Genomic DNA, 26,025 nt, shown 5'->3' with positions numbered 1-26,025 from the left:
GGCACCCAGGTGCATGATGGGAGCTCATATAAAACACTGTCATGATGCCTGATTGTCCACTCAAGATGAGTTAAAAGAGAAATTAGACCTTCAGAAACAGCCAGCTGGCAATGCATCCCTAAATTCCCCTCAGAGGACATGATAATTTGGTTATTCGGGATTGCTTCAAACCCCTGCGGATGCCCAGATGACTGAAAAGCACCCAAACTAATCTGTGGTTTCCCCGAATATGTTACTGGGCAGTGAAATTGTGTAAACCTGCCTTCAAGTTGGTCAATATTCACTCTAAACATAATACATAATAATTTAGTAAAGAAAACTGATGGGCAACAACATTCAATGCACTTGGAAGGAAGGGAAGGGGCACTTCCTGATGACTCATGCCGGTCACATCACATCATTCTGGTGTATATATAAACCAAAATCACACACTTGGCATCCTATATTCTTAAACACAGTACAAGCCTCTGCAATGCATTACAGAACAGGTAATGGTAGGAAGAACAAGACTAGGTCAAAACCTAGTATGTGGCTAGTATGTGCGCGCTACGGACGTAGGTGAGGACAGCGGAGGAGCAGCGGAGGAGCAGCCCCGCCTACTCCCCGAGCAAAGTATCCAGAGCCGTATAGACAGAGAGACGCGTCAGTGGATATGCTCCATGATCCGCCATTGCGATGTCACAACTCTCTCTCTGCGGCTCTGAAAGTACTGTACTGACCGTCTCAGTCAGTCGCATACAGACCCATGTGTTGGGCTGGAACAACAGGATAATGTGATGGTATAAAAATATCCGACAATGTTTCAGCTTACAAAAAAATCCAGATTACATGCCCTACATTAAAGAAACAGCTACTTATGTGTATTTTCATCAATAACGAAACACCAGGTAACAATTCACGTGGTGACATATCTCAAATACACAACACAACAGTGCCCTAAAAAACATGATGAACCAGGTTAAACTTCCTTATTTTGTTGTGTCTCAAAGACTTCTAGAACATGGTGTTTTCTCAGTGTTCTCTAGTACGTGCGCAGTACTGAGGATAAACAAACAGGAAGTAATGTCCTAATTTATTCATCATCATTATCCAATTCCAAACAGACGGCTGATCATTGCAATGTTTGAGCCGAATGCTGGGGACCGACATGGTTAACTTGAATGGAAGATTACAGCCTTTAAACAGTCACATATACTATCATCCCTCCTGATTGTTCAGAGGACAAAACAAATTATGTTAACAGTTAAAAAACATTAAACATGCCTCACAGACACACCTTGAACAAACTTTGGGACATTTGGATTACAAGGTCATTCCCTGCTCTAGCACTGCTAACCAAACAGTCATGCTCTCTGACAAGCAGTAGATAAAGACAAAGGGATATTCTTTATATTATTTTATAAAGCTTCTTTGTTGATCATTTGGCACTTTATTACAACCGGCATCAAAAGTTCTGAATAAAAATGCACTAATAGCTTATTAAAGGGGACAGATTTTAGCTATGCAATCAATTATCTATTATTCAAATGTGTTTTTGAATCATGTTGGTAAAGTTTGTTTTGTTTTAAAAATTGTATACATATTTTAATTGAATTATTTTTTTGGAGCCTCTTCCTCCTGAAACGAACAAGCCCTTTTCAATGTTGCCAACTCAGCGACTTTCTCGCTAGATATAGCAACTTTTTAGACCCTCGTGGCAGCTTCTAAAAAGCGACTAGCAACAAATTTAGTGACATTTTCAGACCTGTGAAATATATTAATGGTAAATGGACTGTACTTATATAGCGCTTTTCTAGTCTTGTGACCACTCAAAGCTGCTTTTACACTTCATCACATTCACCCATTCACACACTGATGGCAGAGGCCTAAGTATCAATCTCCAATCAGGATCTATGCACATTCATACACCGAAGGCGATGCCACCAGGAGCAATACTGGGTTCAGTCTCTTGCACAAGGACACTTCGACATGTGACTGTAGCAGTCAGGGATCGAATCCCCAACCTTCCAATTGAGAGACAACCGACTCTACCACTTAGCCACAGCCAGCCCTGAATATTATATTGTTATTCATTCCCATGTATGCTGCTCAGAGTAATCACAGTTCACGGCTCCTCTGACTAAAGCTCCAAGTTGCTCTCTCCTCTCATTCCGTGCACAGCAGCACTGCGCAGGCAGTCAGGGCAGCGGGCTGCTGTGCTCATGACCAGTAAGCGTTATGCAAATGAGTATGCGATGGCGTCACCAATATGCAAATTTGTGTACGACATCATCTGGCGACTTCTAGTGACCTTTGGAGCTAGTGCTAGCTACATTAATTGGAAAAAAGTTGGCATCACTGGCCGTTCTGCCATTCAAAGGTTAGATCTTAGCCACGATTAGATGACAGTATTTGGAGTGACCACATAGCCCCGCCACCACGTGTTCGATCCCACATGGGGGAGCGACTGCTCTGCACTGTCACTCCAAAGTTGTAGAAAATATGGCTGCTCTAGGATCGGTTATTCGGCCTTATATGTACGAGCCAGAATCAGCAGGAGGTATCGGAATGGTAAGCTGAAATCTTGACAAAAATAATTTTGACTATACAGTCAAAGATAAGAGGAAGGGCTTGTCGTGAACCCAGCTTATTACCTTTAGTATCTTCCTGCAGGCTCATTTCACAAACTGCATTCCTGCACAACACGCAGAGCTGTAGAAGAAATCAACTATTCTCATGTCCCTACAAAGCAATAGGCCTATACCAAAACCATAAGAACAATTCACACACTGTGAGAATTGAGCCAGAGGGAGATCACGGGGTGCGAGCTTGTCTATTAAAGTCACAGAAAAGAAGTGAGGAATCTATTATCAAAATGAATATTGTCCTTTAGTGTTCAACAGCTCTACAGTGATTGCATCTTATCTAGCCTTTAAGATTACACTGGGAGTGACAGCGATTGTATAGAGTGAACGGTGGGTGGAATACAAGACACATGAGATAAGCATGCAATAGACTCCCAAAATAGTCCAGTCTGGTCCTAGCAATGTAACCACCAACATTATACCACTCCTCTGCTTAAAATATAAAAATGTGTCAAATGCTATGGAGCACTTGCAGCACTAGTGTTACACAACAGTCAAGTGGGTTCTTACAAAATCAATGGAAATGGAGCAAGAACATTAAGAAAATGTCAGATTACCAAACAAACAGGGAAGTGAAAAGCACAACATGTGTTCGCACCTGATGTTTTTCTGCTCTTCCTGTGGCAGCAATCTCATCTGATAAGCAGCTCGAATACTACTGACACTGAACCTACAGATGTGGTGAGGAGCGTCGTACGTCATTCAAACTGTAACTGACAGGAAGTGCATTTTGTCTTGTTTCCTCAACTTAAAAGTCAGTGGCAGTACATTTCTTTAGAGAATTTTTAATAGGGACTTGAGCAGTCAGATGCTGTAATATGCAAACGGAGGGATGTAGTTGGAGAACAGAAAACATGTGACATGTAAGAATTAAAAAAAAATACACCCTCACAACGATTCCACGCAGTGCTATGAATACTCAAACAAGGCTGGGTACACAAGCTCACACGCTACAGGCTCCTCTGTCAGGAATTTTCCACTCAGACGTACAGCTTGTATTTACAGCATAAACTTACAGCATGTACATCTTCTCACAGTGTTTCCCTCCTGACCATCAGGAGGTTGTCAGGCACTCCTGTAGCTGTATAACATCAGTGGAGTAGTGGGTAATTTTAGTCTTATAACAGAGAGCTGTGTGACATGATGAGCAAACATTAGTATAGTATCTGGATGCAGTAGGAAATTATTATCCTCATTTATCAAACAGGTCATCGCAGTGTCTCCACTTTGCTTTTTGCGTTGGCTTGAGAACTGCTTATATTCAACAAACACAAGTGCGAAAGATCTATAAAAAAAAAAAACCTTTACCAGACAGGTGTAAAATCACAACTGCACAGACGATGGACTGATTCATAATCAACTCCACTCTTCCTCCTTCTGTGATACTACTGTGTTTGTCTACTGTGTCAGATACAAGAGGGACACCGGAGAGTTTAAGAGCGATCATGTTTCAGCCTTTCAACTACATTCTTCCTGTCAGATTCTTTGGTTCACTGTAGATGCATTAAACCTGTCACTGCTCCAGTCTATTTAGTTAGGAAATGTGGTTCCACAGAACAATAAAATGACTGATTAAAACCAGACAAACATGGAAAATGTCCATGTATGGTTATCCTCTTAAGAAAGAACCAGGAACAACATACAGTAGCTGGGAATGAATGTGCATGCTGAAGCTGAAATTGAAATGTTCATACAATATTCATACAGAATGAATATTTGAAATCTGTTAAAATGGCCTGGTTACTAAAAAAAATCCGAAGTGGAATCACTATCAACATATTTCAATCTTCTAAAACATACAAAAATAACAATAATATAACCACATATTAATTCAGATTAAAAAGAAGCTTCTTATCCTCAAACCTTGTGCCTTTAAGAGGAGCTAAAAACTAAGATGAGACGGAGTAGTGCCAATAAGCTTAGAGTGATCAGACATGTAGAGTTAAATTGTCCAACAGCACGGCCCAGTCCCAATGTAACTGTTGTAAATATACACACGTGTACATTATGGCACTTGAAGCCTTGAACTTTAACCTTAGTGCAGTATTTTTCATGTCTGCAATGCTGCACAACTTGCTTAAGGGAATTACCCACAGTTCATAGTGCTGTATCGGCTAAAACAACCATGAAAGGGAAATCATCGCAAGAGTTTTTCCTTTTTTGGATCAAAAAAAAAATACTGTGATCAAATAAAGGTAATTATTTTAAGAACGATGGAAATACAAATCTGGTTCTTCACAAGCACTGTGTTTTCTTCCCCGCTCAACATTTCGAGTCCTTGCACCTCATCCACTCACACATTTTCTCTGAGTTCAGAAGTTTTGCCAAATAAAGTCTGACAGCAGCTTATCAGTCTGAATATTTGAACAGAGCCCAAATCAGACCCATCCATACTTGAACAAATTGCACTGCTCATAAATGCAGCATGCAGAAAGGCACCAGGTCATAGAATAACTACTTCGTTTTTTACAGTTGGAATAAAGAAAAAAGAGACCAAATTAAGTTTTACTTTACATTGTGTACACAGTCTTGCCCATGTACCAAATATGTGTGTTTGTGTGTCTGTTAGGGGAGGGAAGAAAGTCCCCATCAGAAAAACTGGTTAGGCAAATATGTTGAGGAGCTGCCATGTTTGCAGTAGAGAAACCTCTCCATAATCTTAAAGGTCACAACAGGTAGGACTGGTAGGGAAGGCGGAGCGCTGTTACATGAGGAAGATTTGAATTTCTGGGTCATCAGCAGTGATGCTGAGGCTGTAATCTATGGCCTTCACTTCAAGCACTCTGCCCTGAATGATCAGAGCAGCACACTTTAGTGACTAAACAACATGAAGCAACATCAGCAGAGAGTGTTTATGTTGTAGTTCATCAAGACACAGCTGAATGGTATGAGAGAATATCCTGCTAGTCGCAGGTGGTTATTGTGTGGCAATCAGCAGCAAAAGCAGGCATGTTTTTCAGGTCAAAAATAAGGAACATGATTTCAAGGTCTGGCTAAAAACAGGTGACCCAGAAGACAATAATCTTTATATAAAAAGAAGCACAGATGGCCAATTATTGACCTAAGAAAAGACAGCACAGAGTCTAATTTTGGCTAATTGCACTTGTGGTGAACTTCACCACTCCAAATACTGCTTTCATGTAACTTCAAAAATGACAAAGCCAATGAGATCTGTAAGATCTCAGAGAAGCTAAAGCTGACTGTTACACAACCCTCACAACCGTAGAAGGCAGGATGCAAGTTTTAACATGTCCGAGAGATTACACCCTGTGTGCATACTAGTACCTTTTTATTCAGGCCCGGAAAAACACAGTAACCTGTCTCGGTATGTGTCTAAAGTTCACGCTAGATCTTGCTCTCATTAGACTGTGGTTTATTGAGCAGAAGCACAGATAAATCTCAAAGCTAGTCTCAAATTCAAATCCTGATTTAAAGGCATTCTGCGATGCAGGATATAAAACAAAGGGTCACCTGCCCTTATAGCAGAGTCATCATCTGGACAACAGACGCCACATCCTCCAAGTCAGCACTGCCTCCATGACTCACACAGGCCCTGCTGAGTTAAGTGGAGTGACTCTTCATGCTTCAACTCATAAAGTCATATTTAAACAGAAAGGGGCCTGGGGGGGGGGAATCAAGCTTGTGGACTGCAGGTCTTAGGTTAAGTCAAAAAATGAGCTGAGTGAAAGTAAAATGTGACTTCTCATTTATTTCTAGCATGAACCTTGTCACTGTGGTCAAAACGCATGGCTACTTGGCTAGTCAATCATGCTGTAATTTGCAGCAAGGTCTTAAAACATTCTCACACCAGGATGTCACTGCAAAGCCCACCACCAAAAGAACAAGAACATAAAGCCTTAAAACTAGTGATTCCAGTCAGTCCTTCGTTTAAGTTTTTAGCTGCAGTGTAGAACAGCAGAACCGCTTACAATACACATAAAGAAAGGAACATTTCATAAACTTTAACGAGCATGGCTGTGTGACAGCCACAGGGCCATGGCATGAGAGCAGAAAATATCCTCAACTTCTTCCGGCCAAAAGAGGAAGGCAAACTTAGTCCAAACAAATTTAATTGCGAGTTATGACAGCAGATGGTGATAAAAAATAAGATTTACTAAACGTGACGTTGCATCTCTGGACAAGGAAGATCAAATTTGAACTGGAGTAAACCCACCGTCAGTTAGTTACCTAGCAACATGGCAGCACGGTAATGACAAATAGATGGCTGGCAAAGCTCAACACATACCTGGACCTGATGCACAGCAGTGATGCTCCTCTTGCTTTACCACACTCCAACACTCACATAGTCAAAGTTCATCCGCCTTTAGTCCGGGTCTTAGGGGTCACTGCTTTCACCTGTAACACGGGTTTCTTTCAGCACGAAACAACCGCTAACTTAATGAGGCGTGGAAACGATACCATAACTGAGATGAATGCATCGAAAGTCAGCAACTGATTTCCTTTACGTCGCCGTTTGTTTGGCCCTTCAGCGGAGGAAGGGGTGCGGGTACGACATGTAAAGATGACACACAGAGGAACATCGTCATCCCCGGAGTGTTTTACATGACATTAACCGCCGGTTCTCCTCCTGTTTACAAAATCTGGCCACATCGTTGCGCCCGAGGACCACACGCTGGATTTCCTCAATCGACAGAAAAGGCCAAAGTAGCTATGGCAACGTTAAAATGTCCTTGAATATCCAAGCTACCCTCTCAGGAGTTGGCGGTTGGGCTCGCGCTCGGGAAGAAAATGTAACGGCTGTGAGCTCACCCCAACAGCTGTCGCCTCCGTAAAGAGAACTGGGAAGAGCGAAGCGAAGCCAGATGAAGAGCACTCGCCATCGTAAGTTGTCACTCCTCAAGTCTGAACCGCAGCAAGACTTCACAGTCCTTTCAGGCACGACACAAAATACTGTCAGGTTAACTCGAGTACAAATAGATTTCCGGTGCAGATTTCAAAATAAAGGCTGGACCTACTGTGCGTTTCGATTATAGACTATATAAAAATGTATCTTTATGTTCAAAGGTTAAAACGTGTAATCCTTCCCAAAATTTCTATTTCACCGTGTGCACATATTTACTGATTTTTCCATGGAAAAACAATTTCTACAGTTCCTGCTGTCATTATAGACTTTACGTAGAGGTTAGTCGATTGAAACAAATAGTTTCTCTTTAGATATATACTTTAAGGCCGCACAAACACCATTTAGTACTTTATTCTATAGAACCAATGACTGTATCTTTTTATACTGTCTATGTTCATACCTGGTGACCTAACTTCCGGTGTTTGTCTCTCTATCTGTAACTTGATAATGCTCAGACTCGTACAGCAATTCAGCCAATATCAATTCAGCTGAGAAGTGCCGATTATATGGCGCCCCCTGCTGGAAATTGAGTATTTTGTCTAAATTGGTATCATGAGTGGTAAACCTATTTCGGCAAACATTCATTATGCATTGTTAAAGGAGGTAAAGTTGCAAACGCACATTAAAGCAGTTAGTGCCTTTCGTGTTAAGTCCATGCGTACTGGCGTGTAAAAGCGTGATATTTAGAAAAAATGTCTTTATTACCTATTGGATGTTAAACCACTCAGCTGTAATTGTAAATGTAAATATGCATTTTTTTTTGTATCATTGTCACAACCAGCATATCATCAGCATATATGAGAACATAAAAAACACTGCAAATAAATGTCTTTGTTTTAATGTTGTTTTAAGTTGTATAGATTATTTGTTTTATATTTTATAATATAGTTTATTACAACATTAATTATACCGAACATTTATAATTTTACTGTTCAGTTATTTTCTTAAAAGAGTAAAAGCTACCTGCCCAGCTTTTCAATAAATAAGGGAGAAAGAGCCTGCTGCTGCAACCCAGATGAAGCAAAATGAGCCTTCTGACTATCTTCCCCTCCTGTGTAATGTAAATCATCTCCTTGTATTTCATTTCAATTCAAATGTTGTCATCTGCAAAGTACTAATTTCCACAAGACAAATCTTAGATACATTAAGACTGATGTGTAACGTATATGACTTATGCTCTGACAGGGCCAACACTACAGTTTGGAGGAACTTTTGAAACACAATCTTTTTCTTGTGGACTGTTTAGTCCAGTTAAGACAGGCCATATTTCTATTTCTGTTCCAACATAATACAACATCTATTTAGTATAAATATAGCAGGTTTCACAATACTGAAAAAGTGTGTCTTTTGAAGGTCAAGAAACTCACATAAGAGTATCATGATGAAGCTTATTTTGCACTAAATAAGGATCTGTTTTGTTGTGAGCACTTCAGATAAAGGACAAGTAATTAGAAATGCACCTCCCCCACATGCAATTTCTGAGAGAAGTCATCACAGGTCATCAGAGAGATTGTCTTTTCCTTTGACCTACATAGTTTCCTGTGGGCCACTAATTATAATCATTGTCAAGAGAGAGAGCAGGAAGTACCACGTCAAACTCATCTCTTTCTTAGTTAGATAGTTCTAAGCTCTTTTTTTCTTTAAATAAATGTACTAATAGCCATAAATGAACATGATTTTTCATGAATTTGAACTTTTAAGTTTGGCAGTGTTTAATTAATGACTGCCTCATACAGTGGAAATACCAAAACTAAGATTTAGGTTACTGTATTTGATTCAACAGCAATTTCTTGTGCTGTGTCGCAAAGTATACCAATCTAAAAGAGTTGTGTGGTGTGTATAAAGAGAGATAAATAAAACTACCAACCTGCATTGTCAAAGTGCAAAGTGGTAATTATTTATCCGTTATATCATTTCATCATACTCTCACTGATGCTCTTGTTGGTGTGAGAAGCCGGGTTCGTATAATAACACCATACAAAATGGTCAAACCCTTTTCCTCAGTAGACTTGAAAAATTGGCTGTACAGTTTTCCCCTACAGATAATTGAGGATGAAATTAGCTTTGGACATAATAATCTGCAACATAATAAATGTCTCCCTTGTCCATCCAAATGCAAAAAATGTTTATAGCGGTATCAAATAGAAATTTTTACAATGGCAGGTAAGTCTAAATCTTGTTTCAATCTTTAATTATAACCAATAAACCATTTTCAGTTAAAATATAGTATATATTATATAATGAGGAAAGGGGAAGGTGATATGTTCTTTTTTTCCCACACCTGATGCTAGTGTGTTAATTATTCTTCACAGCAACCAGGCACCTGGCTTCCAAAAAGTAGCACAGGAAGACTTCGCCATTGTAGTCGTTGCACTGCTATATTTGACACCAATTTTACAACCTTAACACCATTCACACATTCTGAAGTGTTCGGACATATTAAAGACTTTATTGAATCCAACTATCATCATTGTAACACATTTTGCAGTTTCCTACCTGCTTGTGGTTCTTCAACGAAGCGACACGAGATGGCGACAGAGGGTCAAAACAGACTTGTTAGTCAGGCCACGAAGAAGAACACAACGGCTAGTGATTGGCTGAAGTATGACAGAGGCGTAGAAGAAGAACATAAACATGAGCGCACACTCATGGCCGAGAAAAGATAACAAAATCAATACAGAAGGTCTTGTACTTGCACGGAAAGAAGTTTTTGGTAACATAATTGTTATATATTTTATGAAACGAGATGTAATGTTGTCACTCACTTTGTTTGTTTTTACACCGAGCCACCAACAGACCGTTTATGTTTTGTCTTTTTAAGGAAATGTCACGGCTTTCCCCGTTCGTCCGCTGTATGTACAGTGTGTCCAGTCGGGTCATATGGAGAAGTTCCCCCAATATTCCTCCATTGCATGGATTAACGCGGATTTTAGCAGCCGGTAAAAAGGACCTCATAGACCTTCCTGTCCTGAATGAGGACGAGCTTGAAGAGCAGTTTGTAAGAGGATCTGGACCTGGAGGACAGGCAACCAACAAAACCAGCAACTGTGTGGTGCTGAAGCACATCCCCAGTGGGATTGTTGTGAAGGTTAGCTTCTTTTATAAATGTGTTTGTAAAAGTCATCACTAATATCTGTCTGTCCACGTAAAATAGATCATTGGTGATCAGAGTTATGTTGTTAAATTTATACAGTACCTTGTTGAAATGTTCAGTCTTGACTTAGGAAGCCTCTGTTGACAAATTTAGCAGCTGTTCTGGTGTTTTTTAATCTTATCACCTGACCATCTACAAATGGAGTTTTTGGAATTCAGTAACAATCCTTTTGGTGCTTGAATCAAAAAGATGCAAATGATGATGACCGAATGATTCAGAGCAGCAACAAAAGGCAACCAAATTGACTAACCATGTTCATTAAATTTCTGTATCATTTTCCCCACAGTGCCATCAAACCAGATCTGTGGATATTAATAGAAAGCGTGCTCGGGACATCATGAGAGAGAAGCTTGATGTTGTATATAAAGGAGAACTCAGCGAAGTTCTTGTAAAAAAGAAAGAATCTGAATTGAGGAAACAAGAGAAGAGGAAGAAGGTAAATGAGAATCTGGAGAGAAAAAGACAATTTAAAGAAGCACTTGCTGCAGCCTCAAAACCTGGAAGTGACACTGTTTAAAATGTTTATTTGCAATATAGAAAGAAGACATAAATACTTGAATTGACCTTTATTTTACACCTGCAAAGACTGAATATGGAAACACAAGATACTGTCAACAGCATCAAATGGAACTGGACTTTAATTGGAATAGCTTCATTCATGCAAATCTACAACACATTGGATTTTGAAAAGAAATAAAAGGTACTTGTTGGTGATGTTCAGCACATTTTTCAATGCTTGGAGGGATGTTCTCTAAAAAACCTTCATAGGAATAAATAGTTTAGGTACAAGTTTCTGTATGCAACATGTACCTGTATTTTTTGTGTTAATCATCTTAAATAGATATTTCTTTAATTTCAATATTTGATGAATTTCCACTGCATCATGTTCTATAAGCTTCTAGTGCTGTAGGTTCCATTGTGTCATATTACTACAACTAAACAGGAAGAGCTCCTGCTTGGTAATTTGTCATTGAAGATTGAGGATAACATTTACTTTAAATTATCACTAGATGAAAGCAAAAGCTCTTTAACTTAAAACGTTATGGGTTAAACCCTGAAGACTTGACTTGTACTTCACTTGTTTATGTTTAAGTAACTTTAAATGAAATTTAAAACTCACCTGATTGATTTATCCTTTTAAATGTTCTAATGCTCAACCTTTTTCCTGTACAAAACATTATAATCTAATACGATATATAACTGTGTGACAGCCAGAGCTGCGGCCAATGAGAAAGCTGCTTTCATGCTCGTGCCCCTCCCGCACGAATGTAACAGCCAATGAGAGGCGCAGAAGGGTTTTTAAATCCATCACGCTCTCTCTGCTCCGCTCTGCAGCCGAGTGGTCTGATGCTTGTCGTTAAAGAGACTGCGAACTAAGCACAGGGGGGAATTTAATAGACTCCTCGTCCTCTTTGGATATTATTCTGGGAACTGACATGGCAAAAGGTAAACTTAGAAATGTTTTGTCTTTTCAGTAATTATTGCACCTCACAAAAGCTACGGTAGCTAGTTCATGTGTAGGTTGGCTAACCGCAAATGCTAATCAGCGTAAGTAGAAAACAAACTTCGCCAAAATAAATGTGTTTATATCTGCACATGTTTACAAATAAAACTCACCGCAAGTTGTCGGCTTGTGTATATTGTTGGGGGAATTAGACCACAGTTGTGCATTTATTTATTTCCATGTTTATAAAGGGAAGAAAAATGTGCTGAGAACCGACAAAAAGCCCGAGGACGGTGTTGGAAATAAAGTAAGCTCACGGAAGGACACAAAGGAAAACAAACCTGCAACTAACAAGGTATGTTTTGTTTTCACTTTTTTGTTCGTCAACGTAAATAATTGACACAACTAGCTCTTTCTCACAGTCTGTGTTAATAAAACAGTCGAAAAGTGTTTTTCATTAACAGAGGTCCTGTCTCAGGCTGGCGTCGTAGCAACCTCTCTACAGAGAGGTTCCCAAACTGTGCAGCTTCACCAGTGAAGGTGTAAGGTGTAGATGTACAAAGAAGGTGTACTCGTATACCATAGCTTTGGGTTAATTATATACTGTTGAGCTGGAACTTAGAGTATCGGATTTAAACACTGTTTCATTATCACTGAAGAAATTAATTATTCATAACATACAAACCCACACTTTACAAGGTTGATTTGCAGTGAGCTGTAACCCTTATAGAAATTACAGTATGATACACCCCTAAAGAACCAGAAGTCATTTTCCCCATATATCTTTCACTGGTTGATACCTCTATACCTTGTTTTGCTAATGTACCATCCAATAATGTTCTTACATATGCTACTAAATTTAGTTAGTACTGTTACCATGGAGATGTTTACCTCTCCCAGTTGGAGTTGGCAGGGAGAGTGGTGCAGTCTTCACCAGCAATCTGTTTTCTTGGATTCAATGTGCTTTTTTAAATTTTCCTTTTAAAAAGAAGTGATACAGAGAACATCTCTGAACTTTGAATGTCAAGCATGTTGCGCTCACATGATGCTGTGAGTGGGTGAGAGCAGGATTTCAAACATGAACATAGTCGGCACCAGCTATATGATGTTACACACAGCATCATGAAAAATGGCTTTTAATTTATTGCATCATATTTTCTCCCCAAAGTAAACAATACTTCTTTCTGCAGGATTGCATAGGCACATTGCAGTCAGTTTCCCAGAGTTTACGGAGTCCGAGCAAACCAAGGTCCCCACTGAGCGACAGTTCAAGCATGCTGATCCAGGAAGGAAATGAATCAGGTGTAACAAATCCTGACATGTCAAAGCTGAAAAAAGGCAAGTAAATGATTATGTTTTAAAACATTATGAAGTGACTAATATAAAAATCTGTTGTTTGGTCATTTCTTCTATGTTTTATCTTCAAGCTTTTTTGCTTTTACACCCGTGTCTCCGTACAGTCAGCAGATCTTATAACACAACTTTAATTGTCGTTATTTGTTTTTTCCTTCATTTCAGATGTCCCTAATGAAATAATAACAGAGTGTTGTGAACCGAAAGAAAAAGATCCAGAAACGGCTCTGCACTGTCATGGGATCATAGAACAAGTCCCTGAACAACATGAGCAGAAAGAGTCGACTGTTCACGTAAACGCCAGATCTGCAGCAGAAAGCAAAGTTTCAGCATCCAAACCTCGGAGTAGACCTGCTCGCAAACCCGGAGCTAAAAAGTAGAGTTGCAAAAAGCCATCATGCAAGTGTCCCAATGGGCTGTTTCCCAGAATGTTTAACAGTCATAATCTCTAATCACTTGTTGTGTCTTTTTTTCAGGACGGAGAATAAAGCTCCCCAAAACAGAAAGGTCACTGACTATTTTCCCATCAGACGGAGTAACAGAAAAACTAAGGCAGAGTTAAAGGTCTGTTTAACAATGCTTCCTGTTTGTTGTGTTACAGGAGAAAGCAAGTCATTTTGTACCTGCAGTTGAGATATTTAAATGCTCATATGTTGCTGCCTTATATTTTTGCTGATTCTGAGGATTATGCAACACTGCTATAACAGTCACAGAGTTTGACCCTCTTTCTTAAATGTCAACAGAATGAAGAACACAGACACATTGATGACCTGATAAAGAATGGCATTGAGGAAGGAATGCAGGTAACCTTTATGGTTTAAGAATATATTGTGCCACATTAAGTCCAAATTTGTTTAGTACATTTCACTCTGTATTCTCTGATGTTTACTATCATGCACAAAGCACAGCAGTGATCAGGTAACAGAGTACATAAATATAGATAATTTTTGTTTTTCATGTTCAACCAAACATTTGCAATTGGTTAGTGAGTACCCTTTCAAAAATCACAAACCGTAATTTTAGAAATTAAATGTTTTTGAAAGTCGAGCACTGACAAAGCAACAACCTAAACCTCACTTTGTTGCTTTTAATATTGACAGGTTAAAAACATAGAAGGAAAAGGAAGAGGGATATTTGCTGTCAAGGACTTCAGAAAAGGAGAGTTTGTCGTGGAGTACCATGGAGACCTGCTGGAGCTAGAAGAAGCTAAAATAAGAGAGGCCCAGTACGCTCAGGATCCCCAAACAGGCTGTTACATGTACTACTTCCAGTTCCAAACTAAAACATACTGGTAAGAAAGAATTTTTCCTTATTAAAGTCATTAATTGTAACTGCGTAACAAAGGGATTCCCGGGAGTATGTAAATGAAAACTGTGTCCTGCAGATAATTGTATAAAATTAGATTGGTTTGGCACCCTTGTTGCCAAGTGGTTTCAACTCATAACCCTCTCTCCCAATGTTTTCAATCTCTCTGTTGGCTGGCTTTGAATAAAAGGCAAAAAAAACTTCATAGAGAAGGGGAGAAAATTTAGGTTTTGTGTTCAAACATTCTATACACACTGTATACTTTATGTATGAGAATAGTTGTGGCTAAAAATAGAGCAGCATGCTGTTTATTTGCTGAAAAACATAATTTACTCCAGGTTATGGATGCTCTCTGTAACTTTACAGCTGTTGCTTTGTAATTAGTCAAGTGTTTGAACCATCCTCTAAACAGCGAATTCCAAAAACAATGAATATCTTTATGGCATCTTGTTAGGATTTATATCATTTTTAGGAAATGAACGAAAGAAAAATAATAATTTCCATTAGTCAGTCATTATGATAGCAGTACACTTGCTATTCCACTAAAATGTGGAATCCCTCTTTTTTCTTGACTGTGGCTTCTGTATACCCTTCACAGTGTGGACGCTACAAAGGAAACTAGCCGTCTTGGAAGACTGATCAACCACAGTAAAACTGGAAACTGCCAGACTAAGCTTCACCCCATCGATGGCACCCCTCATCTGATCCTGGTGGCTTCCAGGGACATCAGAGCAGAGGAGGAGCTGCTGTATGACTACGGTGATCGGAGTAAAGCCTCAATCTCCGCTCACCCTTGGCTCAAATACTGAACCCTCCACCTTAAGTGATCAAATATCAGATGAATTGGTGCTTTCTGGAAAAGATACTTAAGATGAGCAGTCCTCAACATGCCTTTTTATCAAGTATAAAAAATGTTTTTGTTTTAAAACAAGGCTGAAGCTTCAACTCCATGAAGTGTGTATTTTTGCGACCGTTGTTTTTTTTTTACCGTGCTTTTATATAATTTTTTAAAATCTAATTGTAGAAGATTGATGCAAGCTTGAAGAGTATTTCTCCTGTATAAATAGTGTCATATTGTCTGCGGGGTTTCATTTTGTAATGATTATAATTGACAGTTCAGTTTCCATATGGTAAATTATTCAATGTGCTGTAAATTGAAGAATAAACGCTGAGTTTTCATTTCAGCTGTAGTGTTGCTAATGGTGAAGAGAAACATAAAATAGGGTGCACTGGTTCCTCTCTTTTTTGCCATTAATACTGACTTCTTATTCGGTACTTGACAGTGTTGAAAACCGCAGGAAGCACGGATTGAGGGGCGTATAACAGGCAACCAAGGCCCATTGTGGGGACAAATCTATGATCTCTAGACTACGAGGCACACCAATATCATATTTACATCTATCACGCAGTGCTGTTGGTGAAGCTAATGCCAAGACTAAACAAACGGTGAGGAAACAGATTTGGTCACATATTTCTGCTGTGTTTTCTATTGTGTGTCAGAGCCACAGAAATGTGCAGTGTGTTGTACAAGGGCAGCGGTTATATTGACAGTATCTAAGAAATTTGAAACGTTTTGAGTGGACTTTTGTTTATTCAAAAAAAGTAAACTTCAAATACTTTAAAGCTCCTATGAGGAGTTATTCACTGGTAAGGAACAGGCTGAAATTAATTCTGAATATTTTATATGACCTTCAAACGCAAACCGGACCATCAGCAACAAGACTGATTATTTCTATACAGTGATTTTTAATGCCTGAAACCACTGGCGGGGGGTAGGTGTCAGACAAAGCGATTAACTTTGTTTACATTTTCCAGGACGAAATTTAAAGTGAGTGATACATATGACTGTTACAAAAAAGCAGGTTGAGATTTTTTGTCAAAAACCACCACTTAAACATGTACAGGACAAAATCAGCAAAGAGATAAGCGGTACGGCTTTGTCAACAGGGGTCACCAAAATCAGCACAAACCAAAAGTTCCTCACAGTAGCTTTAATTTAATTATGATAAACCTGCAGCTTCAAGGAAAAACAGTCGAACAACATTTATACTGTTTGTTTTAAGCCTATTGAGACCAAATTAAAATGTTAATCAATTCTCTCAACTGTGCACAATTCATCCAATCAACAAATATCTCAATACATAAGTCATTCATTAACATTCTGGTATAGGACTTGATAAACAATGGTTATGCTTTAAACCTTAATACCCAGTTACCAGTATGTGTGAGGTGAAGTGATGCTGTAGTTTGTGGCTTAACTGTCACCTCCAGAAAAACAAAACACAAGTACTTTTCAAAATGTAATAACATTTCATTATTCTTTGGAATTCTAGGGTATGGAGCCCTTTCTCCTTAATTTGATAGCTGACAATTTAGAATGACACAAAAGTGAACCTAAAGACCTGATTTAGATTGATAAAATATAAAATCATTTTGTTAAGTCTATAAATAACTTAATTTTAATTGAATGAATTTAACAAAATATCCAAAGCTTGTTTACTAGTTAGATAATACTTTCCAGTTTCATTTCATATCTTCACCAAACCTTCCATCTTCTTTATATTTCTGCTACAGCAACTGTATATTACTATAAACCATTTTAGGTTAATTTTCCAGTACAAAGCACAGTGCTTGTTAGATTGACAAATACACATGGTAAAAAATAGTCAATATAAAAGTGGTTAAATTATGAGAAAGTTGTGCTGACAAATCCTGTTTGTCTTCTACATGGTCCTGTGAAGGGTTGTTCTTATTTTCGCCTGAATGAAAACCTAAAAACAGAAAAGGTCCAGGTTAGTTTAAGGAGTGTGTTCACCAGCACAGCACGGATAAACATGGAACCTACAAGCAAAACTACCCCGTTTGGGGAAAAAGCAGTGTTGAGTCATGGCAGACTGTAATTACTGACTGCAGCAGCAGTCTGGCAGACTCACTGCCAGTTTCCTACTTCTCTTTCTTTCACTCGGTCAGCGCTCACACAAACATCCTCAGCACCAGCATGAATTCATTGGGTCACAAGTATATCATTATGAGACAGCAGACAGACTGTGAGAACAACCTCCCTGATAGCTCACTGCAACATCATGTGGTTGCTGCTGAACGTTTTCTTGAGACCTTGCCATCTGAGGTGTACGGCTTATAATGGTGTGTAGCTAAATATAAGTGTTTTCATTTCATCACACCAAAACTCTGTTTTCTGTACTTTTATACTACTATATTAGTAAATCATCCCAGCCTGTTACTCACAGTTTTCCTATGGTGGTCTTCTCCTCTTTTGCATCATTTGTGGTAGCTGGACTGTTCTTTGTAGCTTCTGGTGTGTCCAGATCCACCTCCACCATGGCTGGTTCACCCTGTGGCAGAATCCCACTGCAGAAAGAAGAAAGTAGAGCTTTCAACAAAAACTACTCCTTAAAGTAGAAGCTACACTTGAAAGTGACTTGATCTCCTTCCCTCTCTTAAATGCAGGATCGGTATTGGAGAGTAGGCGTTCTATGCACAAATACCATAATTTATTAGCCTTGAAAAAAATCAACTTGTTTCACCAGAAATCAATTCTTCTGCCCTGTTTACAACAGTAGCCCACACAGCAAGCGGCAATGTTTTACCAACATTACTTTATTAAGGCTGCTTATGATAAATACTGTTTTAGAGTAGCAAAAAAAACACTCATTTATCCTCTGATAGCAAAACAATGCAGACAATGTAATGTTTATCACAGTTGGAAAAATGTTGTTTACTTAAAAGAATCGTTGTCATACAGGGCTAGTAGCATAGGCCTCCACCTGTTAGATAATAATATGTATATGGTTCTAAGCACTGGAGTAAAAATGGTACCCTGTATCGGTTATTAAACAAATGTGGGTATGTGAGCATCTCTGATGATACTGGTGCTAATTTAAAAATATCAGTATACACCACAGTGTTTGAGTGTTAGGTGAGTAAAAATATAAATATTGTTAGTGTGTCTAACAATAATATGGAATTTATTTATCATCTTAAAACAAGAGTTTGGGAGTTTCCACTGTGTCACACATTTTAAATACATGTTATCTAAACAACATAATTTAGTTCTACACAACAACCTTGCAATACCCTACTTACGTAAATAGAGCTGGACAACACATTACTGACAATATAATACACAAGTAGGTCACGTGATATGGTATAAATCCTGTGTTTCAGTTGCTCACCTCTTGTAAAGCTGCAGCTCCTCCTGAGCCACCATGAGCTGGGCCTTCAGCTGGTTCCTCTCCTGCAGGACCTCCTTCAGCTCCTGCATGGTGAAGCGCGGTCTGTTGGGGTCTGTCAGGTCCACCACCAGCTGGTTTGGTCCCACTGTTTGCTTTGATCGGCAGACACAGACAGGAAAATCATCCCTAAACTGTTCTCTTGTGTCTGAGGAATTGATCTGTGAGTGAGGACTTCACTCACCGTGCCCTGCCCGGACGAGCTCTCCTTTATGATCCTGTCCAGTTCACTCTTCAAGTTGTCCCGCTCCATTTTCAGCTCCTCCAGAGACAAGTTGTACTTGTTGACCAAAGTCTCGAACATTTCCAAAACGCGGACGATCCTGAACTGTAAATCCGACACTTCTTCGCCTGTGCTGCTTATTTTCAACAAATCTCGTCCGATTACATAGGAAATGTCATACACATCTTCAACAGTGAGCTCAAACGCGTCCTTCTCGAAAGCCAGAGCGGGCGACGACTCTTCACCAAACTCCATGACGAAACGGTACGACTCCCACAAATACCGGAATTAAGTAAAATGTCTCCCCCTCCAGCTCCTACTTAAAGTGCTCTATGAGCAGCACTTTCTTTCTTATTGTCCCCGATTTAACACTTTTACAGGCAGAAGGTAACTAACTTGCAGAGAAGCAGCACTTCCCCCCATCACTCATCCACCAATAACGTGACTGTGTGGACAGCAGAGGAGGGCAAAGTATCCTAGCGACAGGTGAGCACAAAGATCGTGTACAATCAAGAGGACTCACTCCTCACTGATGCAGGGCTTCGTTTTCACATTACAGTAATCATGTAGGCATTTTGCAGCCGGTGTGAGTGACAGCTCTCACTTTTAAACCTGTCAGTCAGGTGAGAGGGCACGTGATCTCAGTCTTTAAATGTATTCTATTTCCTCTAAATACCTATAACTTGGTACGTTCACAAAAACGTAAATGTAAGCCTTATAAACCATATTTTATATTCATTATGCTTATTTTCAATGTACTCGTTTACTGCCATAACAACTGTCCAAACAAACATAACCACGTTCAAGACTACGTCCGTTCAGTCGAAATGTAAAGCCGGTTTAATTTTGGCGGTGGTTGAAATGTTGCAGCAATACAGCTGAAAACATGGAGAAAAAATACGACAAAAAGATAATGTGAAGGGGTTGTAATAATACTGAAGACTTAACACTACTTTCACAACATCTAGTTTAAGGATCTAAGCCATATTAATATTTGATAGTAACACAATAACAACATTCAAGGAATTGAAAAATAAAACTTTTATTCTGAACAAGGATTATTTTACAGATGCAACCCAGCATTGGATGTTAGGACATGTTTTTAAAGCATTCTGCCCAGTCCCTAAAACTGCAAAATATATTTATTAACCTTTTGTGCACAATTATCTCGTGGAAACAAAATAATTATTTGTCTGAAGTATATGTGCAAGAGCTGCAGAGAAAATCGATTGTATGACCTTAAGAAATAAATCAATAAAACGTGATGCACTGAGTTGTCTCAATTATATGGTGGCAGTCTGCGTCCAAGTAGTGACTGGCACATATATTTAAAATTAATTATCTTGTGTGCAGAATAACTTGGAGCTAGCACTTAGCACATTATCTCAAACTGTTTCTTAGTGGCAAACAGAGCCACATAATTAAGCTGCTCATTCGCTGCACTTTAAAAAATGACCCAAATACTTGAGAATAAAATGACATCAGATACATCTCAATCATAACAAACATTGTCTTATTGTAGCTGGATGTATTCTTTACACATGATGCCATTATTCTGACACTGCTAAGGAACTTGTAATATCATGTGAAACCTCAATTCATATTCAGGGGATACTCCTTTATAGGGGGTACTTTTTTGCCAAACTCAGAAGCAAACACTGTACATTATGTAGAGCAATGACACCATATTGGTATATATATTTATATATAAAGTGATGCACTGATAGATGATGAGTTTTTGTGGAGCCATCAAACACTAAATACACATAATAGTCCAGTTATGACCAGTTGTCACATATTTTAGTTGCTTAGATTCATTTAAAGCTCTTACCAATATAGCTCACCCCAGTAATGACAGCAGCAGCAATTTCATCACAGTTTGAAATGTATAAACACCATACGTATTTAGTTCAAAACAACTCTCCCCTTCTTCTTTATCTTTCCTTGGAAAAAATAAAGCATGTGTACAAGAAGAATTTAAACTGAAGGTCATACAAAGGAAATAAGTCTTCTGATTGGCAACAGCGTGGGGTCGTCTACAATCAAACCGGCCGCCACCATTGGCATTATGGCTGTGAAGATCCTGTCCAGAGATGAGGATGGAAATGGTGACAAAGTGAGATGGAGACAGGAGGGACATTTAGAGTTACAGAAAGACATCAAAAGCATCAGACCAGTTGACATGATCATCGTTATGTTTTGTGAAGTATGCAAGGGTTGAGTCAAATTATTACTCACAAGCGTTTAATTCCTGATTCAGGCTGATCGGTGAAACTGGAGAGTGATGGAGGGGATGGAGTACAAGCAAAGGAGCTGACATCTTCCTCAAACTCCTCGCTGAGGGACATGGAGGCGGAAACTGTTAACAATTGTATCGGTCGGATGAGCAATTGAAATAAAGATTTCTTAAGGGGGGAAAAAGTACCTTTTATAATAAGCCAGCTCCTCCTGTAGCACAAACACTTCAGCCTTGAGTTCATTCCTCTCCAGCAGGACGTCTCGCAGCTCCTGGAGGGTAAAGCGAGGGTTGTCTGGCTCCTCCTCCAGGCTGTCTGTCTCGTCCTCTGGCTTTGTATCAGCTGACAACTTCTGCAGTCAAAAAACACATTCAGCATCTCTCCCTGTACAGCATCAACACACACTGATTCCAGAAAGGAAACAGGTAGATCAAGAGGAATATTGTTAGCTGATGAAAACAAACAGATTAAAATGTAAGAAACTGAATGTATTCCACATGTTTGTGAGGTCTTTAAGACACAGCAGGATGAAAGTGCTAATGCTTTGTGTTCATTGTACATAGTCTTACAGTGGGCCTCTGCTATGACCACAATAAGACTCCGTACAGGGGGAAGAGTTAAGCAGGTGTTACCGATAACATTGCTGTTGTGTCCTCATCTTTGTCACCCTCTTCCTCGCTTTTTTCTCTGTGAGATGACCTTTGACAAAGAGAGGGACCCTTTTCATGCTCAAAGCAGTTCTCCAGGAAGTCAGGGTCCCCTCCACACTCAACCCACACCGAATTTGGTTTGATGGAGTTCATTGGTGTTGCAGCTAAGGACTGTGTTGAAAACAAAAAACACCTACTCAGACACTAATCCATGAATGATTTACAACAATTGCAATGATTTACTTAATCCTATTACTTTTCTCACCCTCCTCTTTTGTGATGTAGATGATGACATCCCAGATCTTCCAAATGAGTTTTCTTCTATATCTGTGACCTCTCTCTCCAGCTCCCACTCCCGGAGCTCCTTCCTCAGCCTGATGACCTCCAGCTGCAGAGTCCCCAGCTCCTGCTGCCTGGCCTGGGCTGCAGCTTCCAGCTCTGCCCTCTGCTGGATCAGAGCTTTGCCCTGTGCTTCCATCACTCCTGTCCTGTGTCTAAGGTCCTGATTGATCCTTATCAACCGTTGCTGCTGCATTTGGAGCTGCAGGTAATTATATGTGTTTCATTACTTCACAAATTCTGCACAAGCAAGTAAATTGTAAACTGTATTAAATACTTTCTTATGTGCTGATTATGTTCTAAATACTCACCGCCTCAACATCCTCGTTTTTTAGTGTCAGCTTGTGATCTTTGGCCCGGATTTCATCCCTCTGCTTATCCACCAAGTCTCTCAGCTTTGTCATCATCTGCCTCTCCTTCTCTGACATTCCTGCAGGGATCATAAAAAGGCATAGAAAATAAATTTCACATGAAACATCACAACAATCTCACATGGCAAGAAAAAGGCAAATTGCATAGATTTTTAGGATTCTTGAGCATTTTCTAAAGTTCATGTTTTTTTCCGGTTAATTTCTTCATATCCACTAAGCAATCAGATTCCAATTTTTAATACATTATAAATTCTACATTCAGCTACTTCAATTTGCTGAGAATGATACAAAGTGCAAAGCTTTTAACAGGCGACTTTAAAAGCTAAATCAATCCAAAAAAAAAAAGTGTTCAAAACAGACCCTCTTTGCAAATGAATTACTGCATGACAATGCAAAGGTCACTTTTCAAGTTAAAACAAAATCGTTCACTGTGAAGGAATATATTGTCTTGAACACATTTTATGTCAAGCTGCTTGTCTCAATGTACCAAAACAATGAATCAATAATGTAAAATGTACCTGGGCTTACAAAAAAACTAGTATTGACCCTGAAACCTGGTGTCTTTAAGACTTACAGGGGCTTCCTCCTTGTTTTAAAGCATCTGCTATACCAGGAAAGTATTTCTCTCACTGTCAGTGAGCAGAAATCATATCATGCAGTACCACTTTATGTGTATGTAAGCAGTGTGTGTGTGTGTGTGTGTGTGTGTGTGTGTACTGTGGCCCTGACACTAAGTATAGCTCCAGCCACAGTGGCAGTCTCACACAAGAGCTATATTTCAGACTGCTTCAAAAATAGTCTCCTTTACAAGCTCCTGACTGCCTCTCTTCACAGCCTCTCTTTTCATGTCAACATGAAAGCATGCAGCAGACACTGTGCAATCTCACGTGATACACAGGGTAAATATGTGTAACGTACAGCAGATGGTTTATCAGCCTGACACACATCTGCAAAGAGCAAGAATACAGTATGGAAGAGATAACAAGATCTGTCCTGGAACTCTCAGCCATGACCAAACGTATTATGCAGAGTCATCCCAAGATACTGTACAACACAACATGCATCCCAAGACTCTAAACAAGAACAAATAGTGGACCATGCTGGGTTTTTGTGCTTTTTTTCCAATAGATTGTGTTTCTTCGGTGACTTGCAATCTAAGTCTTTTTTGCCTAGCTGCAAACATTGCTGTAAAGACATGCACAGTTAATGCACGAGTCAGTATTGATTGTTGCTATTCTAAGAATAGTGGAACATATTATAGCCTAAATGATTTTTAAATATAAGTTTTCTCTTCCAATAAATCATCTGAAAAAGTCCCAAAACTCATCACACTGATTGAGAGCAAACATCCAGGCTGCAGACAACCCACCCTCTTGTTTCTGCAGGTCTTCTTCTGTGACGGGGGACTCTTTGAGAGAGAGGCTCACTAACAGCTTCTTGTTCTCGGTCTGAAGCTGAGTGATTTGAGAGAGCAGGTCCTGGACTTCTCCTCTCCAAACATCCTCCACCAGCTCTAACTCCTGAGCAAAGAAGATGCAGAGTAATTAAACATGGAGGGAGTGTTTAAATAGCTGCATGAACTCAGGGGATCTACAACACCTCACTTCAGATACTGCTGCCTCCACAATTCTCATATTGTTATTATCAAATCACCATTAAAATCAAATTATCACCATTTCTATTGTAATCATTATTTAGCATAGTAATGTGTAAAGAAGTAGTATTGTGTGGTACTGTGTAGTTGTAGTTTTGTGAAGGTTTCCTACAATGTTTTTACTTCACAAAATTACATTAATTGAATGTACTATAGTAATATATAATAAAATAACAATATGAAACATAATAACCACAATATCTGTGGCTATCACAAATAGTGCTTCATGGAGTTTAGCATTGTTAAGCAAATTATGGTTTAAAATACAAAACGTTTGCTTTTATTATGACGTTTTTCAGGCATAAAGGGATGTACAAGTTAAGATATATCACTGTTGGTGTAAAGCTAGTCCAACCATGAAAGGTGAACATTGACATCACAACTGAGCACAGTGGTTAAAACAGAAAACGTAATCAGGTAAACATACAGGTGACGGACAAGTAAAGACACACACCTCCTGGTGCTTCCTCTCATGGCCGAATCTGTCGCTCCGCTCCTGCCGCAGCCTCTCCAGCTCCCTCCGCAGCTCCTCGGCCTCCTGTCCGGCGACTCCGCGGCTCACCAGCGCCTCTAGCAGCTCCAGCACCCGCACCACCTTGGGCACCACCCCGATCAAAGACTCGCACCCAAACTTGTCAATGATCCGCTCAAACTCCTGTCCGAGAACCGCTGCTATGTCGTACACATCCGTAACCGTCAGCTCCGCCGCGGGTCTTTCCAGCGCTGACACAACGCACGTTTCCATGTTTGTCCTCTACTTTATTTGCACCTCCGACATTTAACATGTCTTTCAGTCCATTGACGCATTAAGAAGACTCACCTTTCCAGTAGAAAACTAGTTTACAAAAGCTAGTCGAAGCGTGTGTGAACATGGAAAGAACTTGTTTCAGTTTGTTGACAGTTGCAACTTTGCCAACGTCCAGGGCAGTGTGTTACTTTTCATGCTGCGTTCACTGTCCTTACGAAAACGTGTACATGTCATATTAACGGTATATCGAAACACCCTTGCGTGTGCTCAAGTCGGTATACACATAATAGTTTTTTTTTCGGGGGGGCAGTTGCCTGTTCAGATTAAGCTTAACTGTAATGTGTTACTTGTGCCACAGTGGACAATAATGAGCAGGAAAACAGGGCATATACAACATGTAAACATGTACAACTTGTTAACAATGATAACTATTAATACTAACAGTTCTTACTATTGCAATAGACTGATAAATTCGAGCATATATCGTAGTAATACATTGTTTTGACGACCTCGGTATGGTCCTTTGCCGCGTTCAACTAATCATCAGTGGTTCAAAGACGGATTAAAAATAACCCTCCAAATTTACAACAGCTCTTGAAAGGAGCAGCTCTCTACGCGTTGATTCAAAGCCCTACTGCGCATGTCATGGATATAACTGGTGTATTACCTTTGATGCCCGCGGTAAAGCTTAAGTTATAAATAAAATTGATTTTGTTTTAGATCTAATGTATTTATCACATTTGTCTATGTTTATATAATATATACATATATTTTATAGGCTTTTAAAAAAAGTCATTTTCATCCGTTAG

At 39.4% G+C, this 26,025-nt stretch overlaps 5 protein-coding genes across 7 annotated transcripts in view; 2 read left to right on the top strand and 3 right to left on the bottom strand.

The window, feature by feature from the left end:
• Positions 1-7,480, bottom strand: part of LOC138609634 (membrane-associated phosphatidylinositol transfer protein 2-like) — a 37,760-nt gene extending 30,280 nt beyond the window's left edge. For all 3 annotated transcript variants that reach the window (XM_069682252.1, XM_069682250.1, XM_069682251.1), the window contains exon 1: positions 6,871-7,480. The gene's annotated coding sequence lies outside the window, so the exon portion shown is untranslated. The remainder of the gene's footprint in view (positions 1-6,870) is intronic.
• Positions 7,481-10,115: 2,635 nt separating this feature from the next.
• On the top strand, positions 10,116-11,346 carry mtrfr (mitochondrial translation release factor in rescue). Its single transcript, XM_069682992.1, has 3 exons — positions 10,116-10,201; positions 10,310-10,576; positions 10,929-11,346. Exons 2-3 carry the CDS (start codon positions 10,313-10,315, stop codon positions 11,157-11,159), a joined length of 495 nt encoding a protein of 164 aa, XP_069539093.1. The 5' UTR covers positions 10,116-10,201; positions 10,310-10,312; the 3' UTR covers positions 11,160-11,346.
• Positions 11,347-11,977: 631 nt separating this feature from the next.
• kmt5ab (lysine methyltransferase 5Ab) lies at positions 11,978-15,908 on the top strand. The gene is made up of 8 exons (XM_069682993.1): positions 11,978-12,088; positions 12,338-12,441; positions 13,277-13,424; positions 13,605-13,815; positions 13,916-14,003; positions 14,183-14,242; positions 14,540-14,730; positions 15,343-15,908. Exons 1-8 carry the CDS (start codon positions 12,079-12,081, stop codon positions 15,551-15,553), a joined length of 1,023 nt encoding a protein of 340 aa, XP_069539094.1. The 5' UTR covers positions 11,978-12,078; the 3' UTR covers positions 15,554-15,908.
• Positions 15,909-16,395: 487 nt separating this feature from the next.
• Positions 16,396-19,634, bottom strand: rilpl2 (Rab interacting lysosomal protein-like 2). The gene is made up of 4 exons (XM_069683493.1): positions 19,179-19,634; positions 18,938-19,089; positions 17,991-18,113; positions 16,396-17,515 (listed from the first exon to the last, which is right to left on the bottom strand). The coding sequence occupies exons 1-4, from the start codon at positions 19,470-19,472 to the stop codon at positions 17,494-17,496; spliced, it is 591 nt and encodes a 196-aa protein (XP_069539594.1). The 5' UTR covers positions 19,473-19,634; the 3' UTR covers positions 16,396-17,493.
• A 637-nt stretch (positions 19,635-20,271) lies between these two features.
• On the bottom strand, positions 20,272-25,389 carry LOC138609856 (RILP-like protein 1). Its single transcript, XM_069682525.1, has 8 exons — positions 24,923-25,389; positions 24,184-24,334; positions 22,755-22,873; positions 22,370-22,645; positions 22,087-22,275; positions 21,643-21,806; positions 21,456-21,554; positions 20,272-21,300 (listed from the first exon to the last, which is right to left on the bottom strand). Exons 1-8 carry the CDS (start codon positions 25,211-25,213, stop codon positions 21,207-21,209), a joined length of 1,383 nt encoding a protein of 460 aa, XP_069538626.1. The 5' UTR covers positions 25,214-25,389; the 3' UTR covers positions 20,272-21,206.
• Positions 25,390-26,025: the final 636 nt, after the last annotated feature.

Source organism: Semicossyphus pulcher, unplaced genomic scaffold (genome assembly GCF_022749685.1).
Source record: "Semicossyphus pulcher isolate SPU_LCO1_2020_fin unplaced genomic scaffold, fSemPul1.0.p SCAF_6, whole genome shotgun sequence".
NCBI classification, from domain to species: domain Eukaryota; kingdom Metazoa; phylum Chordata; class Actinopteri; order Labriformes; family Labridae; genus Semicossyphus; species Semicossyphus pulcher.
The sequence above is the reverse complement of the archived record's forward strand: the minus strand, read 5'-3'. Positions and strand labels throughout refer to the sequence as shown.